General features: G+C 31.4%; 1 protein-coding gene and 1 non-coding gene across 2 annotated transcripts in view; both read left to right on the top strand.

Annotated features, from left to right (window-relative positions):
* Positions 1-14,800, top strand: part of LOC127868946 (inactive tyrosine-protein kinase 7-like) — a 131,744-nt gene that overhangs the window by 82,200 nt on the left and 34,744 nt on the right. The window contains exon 7 of the mRNA XM_052411157.1: positions 13,548-13,677. Within this exon, the coding sequence (XP_052267117.1) occupies positions 13,548-13,677 (130 nt within the window). The remainder of the gene's footprint in view (positions 1-13,547; positions 13,678-14,800) is intronic.
* Positions 12,443-12,524, top strand: Trnaa-agc (transfer RNA alanine (anticodon AGC)). The gene has a single exon. It is a non-coding gene; the product is annotated as a tRNA-Ala (tRNA).

The following is a 14,800-nucleotide window of genomic DNA, read 5'->3' as shown; positions in this document are numbered from 1 at the left end:
GAGAAAATCAATTTTAGAGGTACTAAATGGCAGTAATTTCGGAACAGTTACTATTTCCATATTCGTATTTCATTAAGTGCTTTTCGTATTGTGTGTCATTATATTCAAATAAATATTTGCATTATTAAAACAGTATTATTTATACTCAAAGAAGTTCATTAACAATTTTTTGACTGCGGAAATAAAATTATGTGTGCATGCGCATGCATATCAGATCTTATGAAAATATGACGTATTTCTTAAAGACATCTTACCACCCATGTCTCTTCCTGGCAAAACAAAAAATAGATAGATAAAGAAAAAAGACAAAGGTTTTTATAAAAACTTACTCTGTGTGTGATAAAAAATTAGACGAAGGAATGCAATATTAATTTTGACATCAATAATTAGCCACTTAAAGTTTTATCTTGCATGTTTGTACATTCTGAATTATTATTTTTACAATAATTACATTTTCGTTGAAGAAAATACTCAATAAGTGTTTATTAGAAAACTCGAAGAAATTACTGAAAATCTAATTATTTGTACATTTAATTTGCAGATCACTTATAAAATTATCATTAAGAAAAGTGGAATACAGTCTCTTTTATTTAAGAAATGCTTCATTAGATGGGTTTTAAAGCTAGTAATTCATAACTTAGAAGTGATGCAAATTTTTTATACAAACAGTGAAACTCATCATAAAATATAACACATTTAACAATATAAAATTGAACTGCGTTTCATTAGGAGCCCAATTTTGGTTCATGAGCATGCTCAGAAATTCTGGAATCACTAAACGTCAAACAATCATCTTAAAACTCCGATAAATTACAAAATCTGAAAATCTATTATGGGGGTAAGGATTGTCAGTAATATAGAAGATATTAAATGCTGAGAATGTACCTACCATTGGAAAATCCTCTGTTAATGAATTACTAGCTATTATGGAGTTTTGGAAACGATTAAAAGAAGTTTATAATTAAAACCTACGATTTGTTAAATGCAGCGATTAGGATTCCCAGAATTTTATTGCTGTACACTACCATTCAGTGGCGAATGCTGAGAAGTTAGCAGTGTTATCACAGGGGGCTAGGGAAGAGTATTACAGTTTGATAGGGAGGTATCAGAAGTTAACATTTCCGTGGCCATGATATGGGGCAGACAAATTTACCTCCAAAAAGAATGATAAGGAGTGTGTTTGATTCTTTTTATATACATTTTATACAATCATGAAACAATCTTGAAACCGGTTTAACCAAATTATTACGCGTTCTGGGTAATCAAGCAGCCCCCTCAAAGGCAGAGGCTAATGGCTTTATAATGACATGGCTAACAAAGTTTCTGGATCATAGAGAAACTTTGGTTGTCTGCAAACACTCAAACGTATGACACCATGAGAGTACTGCCTAAAAGAACTTTTTCTACAGTTAAGATATTATCTAAACATTAATCTTTTTTGAAACATTAAAAGCAACATTTTCTGTTATGTTGATTTTTTGTGGATATTTTCCAATGAAGTAGAAGCCTCAGTTCCCTCTGTTCTAGGCAGTGTTGTTGATAAATTATTCACTTTTGTACCATTTTCATATGTTTCTGCGTTGAAATTTCACTTTTATGATTTGAAAATTTGAATACTCTCGCCCGAGTTCTTGTATCTCATTTTTTATTTGACTATTTTAATATGTTTTTAATAAACTGTTTAAAAAGCTTTTGTGGTTTCATGATTAAAATTAATAATTATAAATCTAAAAAATATTTCAATAGCTTAAGCAGTCTCTGTTTATTAAATATTCACAATTTTTCTAATGATGATTTTTTAATGATTTTTATTTGTATAAGAAATATTCATATTATTTTAACAATTACTATTGTTTAAATTTTAATGGATTGGTAACTATTTGGGGAAATTGGTATTAAAGGAATGTAAAGTTATTAAATGGATATATTTTTCTCCACATTTGTATGAGTAGAAATGGATGATATATTTGTGAAAAATGCATTTTGAACTTGCACAAAATGGTACTTTCTTTAAAATACCTCTATGAATCTTGGTGGGCTAAATTTTGAAACTTATATTATTGGCCTAATTGCAAAGTCATTAGGTTATTATTGTACTCTTAAACTTTAATGTAAAATGGAGCATATGGTACTTAACTTTAAGTTCAAGTGTTCTTCAGATTGTTCAAAAACATTGAAAATAAAAGATGTAAATTTAATATAGTAGTCATAAAAAAGTATTTTAACTTTTATTTTATTTTATATTTCTGGTTTGTACAGAACGTTTTACCCAAATTTCCTGAAAATAAAACAAAGATTGCAAGCTTTCTTGTTGAGATTAGATTGTAACAGCTTGTTGACTTTATGACTCTATTATTATGATATTGTTTTAAAACTGCAAACTGCACAAGATAAACTTGTTATGGTTCCAAGATCACAATCAGTGTTTTACAAGAAAAAACTCGAAGTTTTCAGAAGTTGTGGAGGAAAAAAACACTTACTGTTGAGTTTTATTCGCCTCTGTGGTGGGTGGGGTGGAAACATACACATGTTATGATGTGCCTAAATGTGTAGTCTTTACTTGCAATGACATGCTTGATAACATTTTGTTGAGTTTTTTTCAGTATTGATGCTGTCATTAGCATAATTGTTGTCTGCAATTTTGATTTTTGGCATTGCATTTCTCAAGAGAAAAAGTCAGTTGCATAATTAATAAAATGAAAAAAGAACATGTAACAACGGTCTGGAAAACTTTAAATATACCATATTATTCTCAAAGTGTTGCAGATCCCTTATCTTAGCTGAATCCACCAGAAACATTATTAACTTGTAAATACAAATTGAATTTGATTACCTCCCTTTGTACTATAAATGTCATTTACAAATTAATTATGGTATATGTAATTGTTAATTACTTGTACTATAAATATCACTTTGTTACTTTCAGTATTAGAAGATCATACAGACATTTATAACACAAAAATAATTGTACAATGTGTCACCTGAAGTGATTCCAGCTATAGTAGCCATTTTCTAATGAGGAAACAGATTCAAAAGTATAGAAATAAGTCAAAGTCTATCATGTATGTGAACAACCTTTTGGGTGTCAAGTTATGTCCGACATTCATCATTTTACCATATGATCAACAGTATTAAATGATGTCTGTTTGCAATCAGAAAATATCTTTGCTTAATTAAGCTAAAAACTCAAATAAATAAATGCGAGCCCCGGAAAAATATACTGTTTCTTTATAATTAGCCATTTGTTTAATATATATTCTTTTTGCATACCATAGTTACAGGAAATGAATGTTAAATGTCAAAAATATTACACAATTATTGGCAAAGGTACCTATGTTTGGGTGTATAATTTACAGTTCAGATACAGTGCATGCCAGATTTGATTACCTTGAACATTTTGAGATACCGAGATGTATTTTACTCTGATAGGGAACTATATCAGACACATTACTGTCTAGTGCCTCTCTTAACTAACCTAAAGAGGTCAGACTTTATGTAATGGAATTTTTTTTAACTCTCATATTATATTTGCAATATTACAGTGAAATAATAAGTAAAAACTATTCCAAGATGCAATGAAATTAGACATATAAAATTTATGCATAAAGAGACATGGAAAATATTAAATTTTACAAAAAAAAAAATTGTGCGCACTTGATCGGTTGTATATGCTAACATGATAGTATTACTTGCTTACTCTATGGCCATATTATTGCGCACTCAAAAGCGGACTGATGAGAATATGTATTTGATCTTTGTTCTTTTATTACTTAGGCAAGTGATGGCTCTTACATGCGCACACAATAGCTATTGCTTGAGAATGTAATATTTATTTAATGCGCATGAAATAACTGTTAAGTGTGCGTGGCATAGATGCAGCGCAATAAAATATTTCATGTGCCCTTTTTATGCCACTACATGTATAAAGAGGCTGACATTCACTGCAGATGTTAAGGGAGCTGCATGTAGCTCCACCCACTTTGTTGGAAGTCAACATTTGAATGCAGTACAAAACAGTTCTGTTCTGGATGCAGTAAGACGTTGCCAATTGACTATAATTTATATCATATGCACATTTTAATAGGTCATGATCTTTTATATAATTGTCACAAAATATGGCACTCTATGATGCATGCATGTCAATTTTGTTGCTTTAAATTCCTAATTCTGAGCATTTATTGAAAGCTTTCTTTTCTTTTCTTATTTCTGAATTTTTTTCTTTGAATTGGGGAAAATGATGAAAAAAATTGGATCTGTTTTGGTTGAGTTTTCCAAAATTATATAGAGAGAGGAAAAACGCTGAAATTATAAATACTAAGTAGAATCTTAACCCTTTTCCCCATAAGAAGCAAAGTGAAAATGGCTTTTGCAACCAGCATAAAACCAGAACAGCCTGCGAGTAACTCGCAGTCTGTTCATGTTTTATGCTGTTTGCTGCTCTTCAGTATCTAAGGTTTGGAGATAAGCCTTAACAACTTGAATCTTAACTCAGAAGGTCTTGATTTAAATGTAACTTTCTAAGGGACTACAAATGCGTGAAAATACTAATATCTAAGTGGTAAAGGATTAAACCACATGTCTGTATTGTTAGGAAATAAATTACTAGATAAATGATGTGGGCTTATGAATTATTGACTTTTACAAAAAAGTAATCTTAAGGGGTTGACATTAGCTTAATATATAAAGATACATCAAGTTTGACTCTCCAGTGCAACGTAAATATCTTTGTCATTAATTTTCGTCTACTTTGTGATCTTAGCCTTAGGTCAGAAGGTGTTCTCTTTGGTAATGCTGGATTGTACATATCTTCAAAGATACATAACTGTCAAAGTAACAAGTTTGAGACATGCCTGAGACAAGTTAATGCTACAACAACCCATAATCTAATCCTAAAGGATTAAAATGTGTGTTCAGCAGATTTATGTTTGGTACGCGGAACTTACAAAACGCGTCTGAAATGTATGTTGCAGTAATGTAGAGGCAGGTCACTATGACAAATGTTGGTCTTACCTAAGGTGGATATTGACAGATCTGTTCAGTTATATGTGTACCAAATTACGCAAGCTATTTAACAAGCCCAAGGAATTTAAATAACTGGCATATTTCTTTAAAATAATACGGCATGTGTTCTTTTCTCAGGGTTGTAAAATTCCTCACAACTCCTGGAATTTGTGACTAAAATTTTGATTAGGGCCAATTTGATGTCTGAAATACTGAATTTCTTTGGTCAGAAAACTGTATTGTTTGATTTGGTTAAGCTTAAATTTTTAGATCACATGCTTTTCTATGAGAAACAAGATGAGACGCTTGCTACTATACAGAACATTGATCCTACTGTTTGAAACTGTAATAAGTAAATTTGCGCTTGTATTGGACAGGTAAATGTTTATAGCATGTATTTAAAAAAAAAAATAGATATATAAAAACTGTTCATATTTGAAATTTATTTGGAGAACAAATATGTGAAATTTAGGGCAACATCTTATTCATGGTGACCTGTCAGCCGGTAGCCCAGTATAGGGCTAAAGGCTTTGAACAGATTTTTACAACTTGTATGTTCATTGTGCAGAATAATTAAGTTGTGATATATATGCAAAATACTTATCAAACTAGTAGGCTCTGACTAACAGCCATATCACAGTTATTGAAGCCAATTTAAACTCTGATTGTTTAAATTAGTAAAACATGTGTAATATAATTAAAGTCAACTCATGTTTTTCCAAGTCTTGGAGAGGGAATCATCATTTGGAGATTAATAATTAAAATGCGAAAAAAAAATAATATTAATACCCCCACCCCCCAGCCAATTTTATTTATATTCTTTTTTTTAATTTAATAAATGTTTTTACCCATTTGGTGTAAAAGCTTTTTTTCTTAAATAACAGTTTTTAAAAATGTTACTTTTATCAATTTTAAAAATACTTTATTATAATAAAACCTATCTAAGAGACGATAATGGAGAAAATATTAAGGAATTAATTTAATTCAGTTCTGACTGGGCCTCTAAGCTAACAAGAAACAGGTATGTTACAAGACTTAGTGTTTTCCAGCTTTTTAACACCCGTAAAGTCTTTTCATGTCAGTTTATGGCCCGTTGATTGAATATACAACTCTTGACTGTCGGTAATTATTGCTTATCAAGTAATTAATAGTTATGTGTAGCCTTTAGTCATTTACAGCTCCGGGGGTTTTCATGTTAGGGTGTGTGGCGTATATTGCTGTAAAAAACGTGCTTCTTGTTAGTAAGAGATTCCATTCAATTTCTGTCCGAAACACAAACCAAGTGTTGTAAAAGAACTTGTTTTATTTCATTGAGAGCACAAGCATAGGGTTGTAAAGGGACTAAAGTTTTCATCCAAATTCGCCCTGATCATCAATCTTGCAACTTTATGAAATCTTTTGGTGATTTTTCTAGATTCATACAGTGACCATCTTTTATTGATTAAATAACATCTATCTTGTTTTTTGTTAATGAAGCATTAAACAAACTTCATGTAACAATTAAAAAAGAATGTTGTGTTCCCACTTTCTAATTGTGGGATGACATGCAAACTTGGCTTGGGTGTGCATGCCTACCATTTAACAAGTCTTTGTGGATGGAACTGACATTTTACATTAGACGGTTACACTCCTCTCAAATGACTATGGCTTTATTTTCTTACTTCCTTTTGTGGCACTTGATAAATTCAGTTTTAACGACACGTTGCATGACGAACCTTATTTGAGCAGGAGTTTGCGGTGGGCTATTGTTGGAAATACGATTCCTAAGCATGGGATTTACATACAGTTCATATTCATCATGTCTTGTATTAAGTGACAGATGATTAAAGAATTAGGTTTCAGAATTGTTCGTTGAAATAAGACATGCTTTAGAGGAGAATTTATAATTAAAAAAGGTGTGAAATAATAAAAAAACAATTATAGTTAACATGGGTCTTAATGGTGAATGATCTATCAAATGCTTGATAGAATAATGCATTTAAATTATTATTTTAAATTTATTTTTAAACTAGTTGCATTAAAAAAATTAAGTTTCTCTTTATTAATATTCAATATCTAAGAGGTTGTTGTCGTTAATTAGAAAAACATTGTAAATTTTGTTTTAATTAATTTAAGATTGACGATAATGTTTGTTGATGTTCCTAATTAAAATCTCTAAAACGCAATACATTATAATGATTATATAATGATGATATAATGGTGTTAAAATGTTCACATTTAATAATGATCTTTAAATATTCATATTAATGGAAGTAATTAAATACATATTTTTCAAATGAAATGAAAGGTAATTCATATTCCATATTAATGGAATACTGTCATCAATATTGAGCCATAGATCATAATGATAGCTGATCAGGGAAATAGTGATTGCAGGAAGATGCACACTGCCATTTTTGTCATTTTGTTCGTTTGAAAAAAGTACTTGATGATCTGAGAGTGCAAGCGTAAGCCAAGGGCCACTTTCTAAGTAATTCATTTCAAATGTGTGCTTGTTAATAAATGCAGGAAATCTTTCCTTAAAATTCTTGCAAAACCATTAGGACTGATGACTTTTAAATGCAGCTGCAAAATCTGTGAATGCATTGATCAGTGTATGATGGATGAGGCAGAAGTGTTGGCTGTGAGGACTACTGAAATATATGAGCCGTGATCTGTGAAAAGGGGTTTAATGCATTTGCATAAAGTATCGTCCCAGATTAGCCTGTGCAGTCCGCATAAATAAAATACACTTTTAACAAAATACGCTTTAAAAAGTGTATTTTTTCTGCATTTTTACCGAAAAGTGTATTTTTCTGCATTTTTTTCATAATTAAGTGCACTAAAGTGCATTTTTTCTGTATTTTCATTATCTTTAAGTGTATTTTACTGTACTTTAAGTGTATCTTCTGTAGACAAAGTGCATCTTTTTATATAATAAGTGCATTTTTTCAATGAAGTGCATTTTTTGTGCATATTAGTGTATCTTCTGATTTGCAAAAAAAATATTCTTTCTGTACAAGTGTAGTTTTAGTGCATCTTCATAAAAAAGAGCAACACTATAGCAAATAACTAAAGTTAAAGGACAGAGATATAGTGTTTAATAGGAGGATTGTACTGAATTCTTTTTTATCTTCACATAATGTTTATGGTCTTATTATTACAATTTGTCTGCTCATAAAATATGTGAATCAGTAGAGCAGCTTTTAAAGGGAAAAGTACAACTAAATCAGGCTGTGGGTAAATAATTAAAAATATTGAAAGTGTCAAAAAAATTATGTGGGCTTGCCAGAATCAATTATATCTTCACAACATAAAAAACAAGTATTTGAACTTTCTTACACTGATATTTAACCCCAATTCAATTAATGTCTACCACATTGACTATTAACATACATTTTAAAAGACAATTTAAATAATATTTATAATATTATATTTATTTCATAACACCATTCAGTATGTTATATTGAAATATTCACAATTACATATAATATGCTAAGTGTGCTGTGTATTATTCAATAAATATCAGATAAGATCAGGATCAGATAAGAGATCAATTAGCATCATAAACACTAATCCCTATCAGTGCTCCATCTAGCCAAAACAAAGGGGTGTTTATAGAATTTTGATTGGTTCTGGGACCATCTATTTGAAAACAAACCACTTTTGATTGGTTGGAGCACAGCAAGTTATTTGGAGCACATGAAGTTATTTTTGTAAACACTTTGGTTTCAGCAACTTAAATTGAGCTAAATTTTTAGGTATAATTCAGCAACATTAATTCTAGTGTCAAATGTCTTGAAATTCTTTCAGCACATGAACTATTGTGTGATGAAAACAATGTGTATTTACTAGAATGTGTAAATCAACAATAAGTTTGTTGCAAAGAAGATTCAAAGTGGGTGGTTAAAGTGATCAACAACTGCCGTTTTTGTTTTTTTGGAATGCTGAAGAACAGCTGTAACAGGTTTGTATTTTCATTTCTGCATCTCTTTTTAATTAAACTAATTATGATCATTATCATATTTATGTATTGTCACTGGGAAATGTAACTGGATGAGTAAATGTAATGCAATTTTAAGGAAAAAAACACCATTTGAATTATTATGGCTGTATTTTATGGTAATTGTCATCTTAAAATTTATTTATACCTATTTCTTGTCATTAATGAACAGATTTCTTTCCCCCATATTTAATCAGAACTTTAATATTTTATATTTGAAGGTTAAACCCCAAGGTGAAATTTACATTGATCGGAAGATCCATTGGACAGAATGTGCATCATCACCTGCCAAAAAAGGGAGCAAAAAGGGGACTATCTGATGTATGGACATGTATACCAGGCCAACTTGAGGGGAACAGAAGTGGGAAACCGTGCCCTGTAGCTTGTCCTTGACCAAGAAAAGATGGATTTGTTGAGAGGTAAAACTATATAATAAAGGTTATTGCAATTCAAAGACGTCACACTTCCGACCAGTCCACACAGCCAAAGGAGACCACATATATTAGTACATTTATTAACAGTATTTTCTATCAAACATAATTTCTTTAAATTATTTATGAAAAGCGTTAAGTCACATGTGATCACGAGATTAAAATTGCAAAAATAAACAAACAAAAACAACAAGCCAACAAACTTGTTTTGATTTAAATTTATGATATTTATAGCAACTGTTGAACAAGATTACCATAACAGCAATATTTAACACTTACATTATAAAATATCTTTCAGGACCTGATGTCAAATGAGATCATGCACGAGAAGCGCCTCGCAGACCATGACAGTAGTATTCAGACCTGATCAGCTGGTGAAGTGCTCTATAAAGGGTTGTTTATGAATGCATTCTTTGTAAGGAACAGTGCATAACAACAAATATAGTGACAGGGGCTAAGCTGCTAAATATTGTCAGAATGTATGCAGTGAATTTCTTTGGAAATTCAAAACAACCTGTACGTACTGGCTCTCAGAAGGGCATGTTTTAGCGCAATAATGAACAAAAAAAGGAAGATCTTAAAAATAAGGTATAGATTTATATAAATTTCATGAATACTGTTCATTTATCATATATTAGGATCCAGAATATGATTGAATTGAATGTGCTGCTTTTGTCCATATTAAAAAGGGATTTGGAATTAATGTAATATATAAAAATCTAGTAAATGATAGGGAAAACATTTCAGCTTAATGAGGGGAAATCTTTAATATTTTTGAAGTGGAAACCACCTGTATTTGGCTGTTAATCAGTTACCAATAATCAGAAGGGAGAAAAATCACTGGTATGAGCTTGATATTTTCAATTGTTAATTCCAGATAGGCAATAGCCCGTTTGAATCCTCTCTTTTATGTAGATATGTAACATTTGTTTTTGTTTTTTAAGGTTTAACATTCTAATAAAAGTGTGTATTTATCTATTGAATTGTACTTTTTGTTTTTTATGTATGTGTTTACACTAACCATTCATTTAAAGAATGAATGCTGACTTCAAAATGCTGGGATTTTTTTTATATTTGGTTAATTTTTAAGCATATTAATTTGAAGTGATGAAAAGTACACTTGAGCGTATAATGCGCTTAAAAAATTCACTTCCAACACTTCAAAAAGTGTATCATTTGTATGACTGAAAATGCACTCAAGTGTATTAATGCGCTTAAAAATTCACTTTTAATATTGTAAGGTGTATTATTTGTATCACCGGGAATGCACTCAAGTGTATTAATGCGCATAAAAAAATTCACTTTCAATTTTGTAAGGTGTATTATTTGTATCAGTGGAAATGCACTCAAGTGTATTAATGCGCTTACAAAAATTCACTTTGAATACTCAATGAAGTGTATTTTTTGCATGACTGGAAATGCACTCAAGTGTATTAATGCGCTTAAATAATTTGCTTTTAATTCTGTAATGTGTATTATTTGAATGACTGGAAATGCACTCAAGTGTATTAATGCGCTTTAAAAAATTTACTTTGACCATGAAGTGTATTATTTGTATGTCTTAAAATACACTCAAGTGTATAAATGCACTTAAAAATAAACTTAAGCGCACTTATTATCATAATAAATGCACTTAAGTGTATTATTTTGTGGAAAAAAAATACACTTAAATGTATAAACACACTAGTAAAAAGTGTTTTTTTTTAACAGATTAAAATGCACTTGTTAAGCAAAAAATACGGTGCCAATAACATGCGCATTAAATGCGCATTTAATGTGCATTTAATGCGCATTAAATGCGCATTTAGTGCACTTTTTCGAGAAGGGAGGCTAATCAGGGACAACACTTTCCGCTTTAATGGTATTTTAGTTTTAAGAAATTCTCTTCTTAGCAAAAATCAAGTTTAGGCGGAAAGTTATGTCCTTGATTACCCTGTGTGGACTGCACAGGCTTATCTGGGATGATACTTTACGCACATGCATTTAACCCCCTTTTCACAGAGCGCGGCTCATACTTATTAAGGACTTGTACCCATGGAAATTCAGCATCATATAAGCATAAATGATAATCCTATATTAGAAATGCTCTTGTTAAGAAAAAGCATCTATGGACAGAGTACAGCATTATGCAAATGCAAGGGTACTTAAAATTTATAAAAGTGAAAAAAATTGACTTCAAAAAATATTATATGTGTATTTTTTATTTAGAGTGTTATATATTGTTTCAACAGGTTCATAGAATGTTGATTCCTTTTTGCTTCATATGGATTGTTTACGCAATTCGTTTTCATGGACAATCTGGCTTGAGGAGTGTTGTTATTAGTAATCTGAATCTGATGATCATTTAATGACCATGAACTGAATGAAATAAATTCAAATAATTTGTTAATATATTGTCACCCGTGGTTCATAATATATCTGATAAGATGTCAGCTGCTGACTGTTGTATAACACCATCTGGCCATTAAATGCGTAAAATGCGGAATAAGTCCCCTTTCTTCACTATTTTTTTTTGTCATTTTAAATTTTAATTGAAATGTAAAACTGTTTCAACATCTCGTTACAACTTTTGTGTGTGAACACAGGTGCTCTTTGTGTCAAATGCAGGAAGCATGATATCAGCGTTATATACTTATCGTATTTTTTTTGTTATCACCCCTTTATTCTAGTAAATGCCCCCTGGCCCCCCAAAGTACATAAAAACTTCATGCCAAATTAATCTTTTTTTGCTTAAACAGTCAATGCAAATAGATGCCCTAAGGTTGACATGTCTTTGATTGACATTTTTGAATATTGAGTTACACAGTCAAATTATTATAATTTAGTGGTATATATATATAATATATATATATATATAATAATGCCATTATTACATAGGACAATGTAAGGGTGGTGACTGCTCTTATTTGAGAATACATGATACTTGTGTGTGCTCTAATATGAAGTAAAAATGTACACTTGCAGATTAAGGTAGTGCACCTCTAATGATTTCCCGCGATTTCTTCGAAGGTTGAAGAGCCTACTATTAGGTGCCGTAGCCTAGTGGTTAAGGCGATAGACTAGCAATCTTTTGGGATATTCCCGTGCAGGTTCGAATCCTGCCGACGACGTATACTTTTTTGCGACGCGTTTTATTTATTTTCTAACGTAATTTGATTTAATATGGCATATAAGCTATATTTATTGTTAAATATGTTGCAATTTTTATGCACATTCTTCAATAATTAAAATTAAAACAACGTTATGGCGAAATTGGGTGATTTACTGTTGAAAATACGAACCATGCATGTTGCATTTTTATTTTTATTTCAAAAAGTAAACGGTAAATCTGTCTAGTTCTTGGTATTTTTGCTGTATATAGTGTTTCTATAAAAACTAAGTTTAAAATATGACTTAAATGATACTATTTTGAATTTTATGACACTTTGTTTTTAACCGACCCAATTTTTACTTGGCTGAAATCACTTACATTTCATGGCGCTCTTCCATAGATAAAAATTTGTAAAAAATAAATGTCTGTAAAAGAATACTTATTTCATCTTGTTTAAACTTTAAACACCTTTACAGCATCTGTACACACCAACTGCATGCCCATATTTGGAAATTTGAATGAATTATGGAATTTGTATATACCCCAGGGGTGAAAATAAACTGGACAAAAGCCGAGCGTGGGGGTGGTTTTGAAAAAATCGGTATATTTTTTTAAAAAGCTTGGAAAGCCTACCTACAAATTTGCATGTTGTTCAGTGAAATGATGCTGATTAAGAAAATAATTAATTAGATTATATTTGGATATGTGCCCATTAGAGGTGCGCTACCTTAAACACTTCCAATATTAGTACTGGAAAGGCAACATTTTTATAAGAACTTAATTTCAGGGTATACTGGTCGTGCAAAGACATTTAGAATTCCGATGTAGAAGATTTTAATTTTGACTGAAAACTCAGTCAGTTATAATATTAATTATAATGAAAAGAAATATTATAATAATACCTGAAATAATAATAAAATAATAATATTAATGATAATTTAATAATATTGATAAAACATGTATTAATTAAACCTGCAATGATACAAATAAAAATGTCATAACATACCTAAATTGTTAAAATCACATTTGTGTTTTGTTCCAGATTTGGATGACTTCAATGTGAACTCGTTTGAGCCCCGTCTGATCCCCAGTTTCCCCATGGTGATCCCCGTGCACCAAGAGTTCACCGTGAAGGTCTTCTTGCCGGACGGGAAACCAGCGCCAAGCTACAGGTAAGGACACCAGAATGGCTGTGTCAGCAACGTGTTCATAGCTATTTCAATTTCTGTGAAGCATTAATTATGAGCTTTGGGGGAAAATGGGGTTTAATACACGTGTGTAATAGCCTGCGCAGTAAACACAGGCTACAGGCACAACACTTTCTATTTAATGAAATTGTTTGTTTAAAGGAAGTCTCTAATTAGTGAAAGTCTAGGAAATGAAAAGTGTCATCCCTGATTAGCCTGTGCACATTCAACAGGCTGACTTAGTAGAAACTTGACGCACATGAGTTAAGCCACATTTTCCTAAAGCCAGGCTCATATTTTAAATTAGTGGATTTTGATCTCCTTTTTATCCTGATGTGCTGGCCTTTAGTGAGTGTCCCTGCTATATATATATTTCAAATTTGTTGTTTATGACTATTGTTAACCAGGTTTTCCGAAGGAAAAAACTGGTTATTAGATTGGCGAATGCGGGCGGGCTGGCTGGCTGGCGGGCTGGCTGGCTGGCTGGCGGGCTGGCGGGCTGGCGGAACAAGCTTGTCCGGGCCATAACTTTGTCGTTCATTGTCAGATTTTAAAATCATTTGGCACATTTGTTCACCATCATTGGACGGTGTGTCGCGCGAAATAATTACGTCGATATCTCCAAGGTCAAGGTCACACTTTGAGTTCAAAGGTCAAAAATGGCCATAAATGAGCTTGTCCTGGCCATAACTATGTCATTCATTGTGAGATTTTAAAATCATTTGGCACATTTGTTCACCATCATGGTACGGTGTGTCGCACGAAAGAATCAAGTCAATATCTCCAATGTCAAGGTCGCCACGACTAAAAATAGATTATTATTTTTTAAACAAACTTACAAAGGGGGTTAATTTTGTTTGTTCATTTCAAAAGTTCAGTTTGAGTTTTCTCCCTTTATCAGATTTTTTGTTCACAATGAAAACCTGGTTTTGTGACAATTTTGTCCCTTGTCTACACATATATCACCCAACTTTCACTATTAACGTTGACCTTGCGTAAAAAAAGGCTATCCAGCATGGGGGCATTGGTTTGGCCAAATACAGGTTGTTAAGGCTTTCATTTTTTCGTATTCATGACTTATATTCTTACTGCAGTAATTCAACTACAA

The sequence above is a fragment of the Dreissena polymorpha genome, chromosome 2 (genome assembly GCF_020536995.1).
Source record: "Dreissena polymorpha isolate Duluth1 chromosome 2, UMN_Dpol_1.0, whole genome shotgun sequence".
NCBI classification, from domain to species: Eukaryota; Metazoa; Mollusca; class Bivalvia; order Myida; family Dreissenidae; genus Dreissena; species Dreissena polymorpha.
This window is presented reverse-complemented; position numbering and strand designations above follow the sequence as displayed.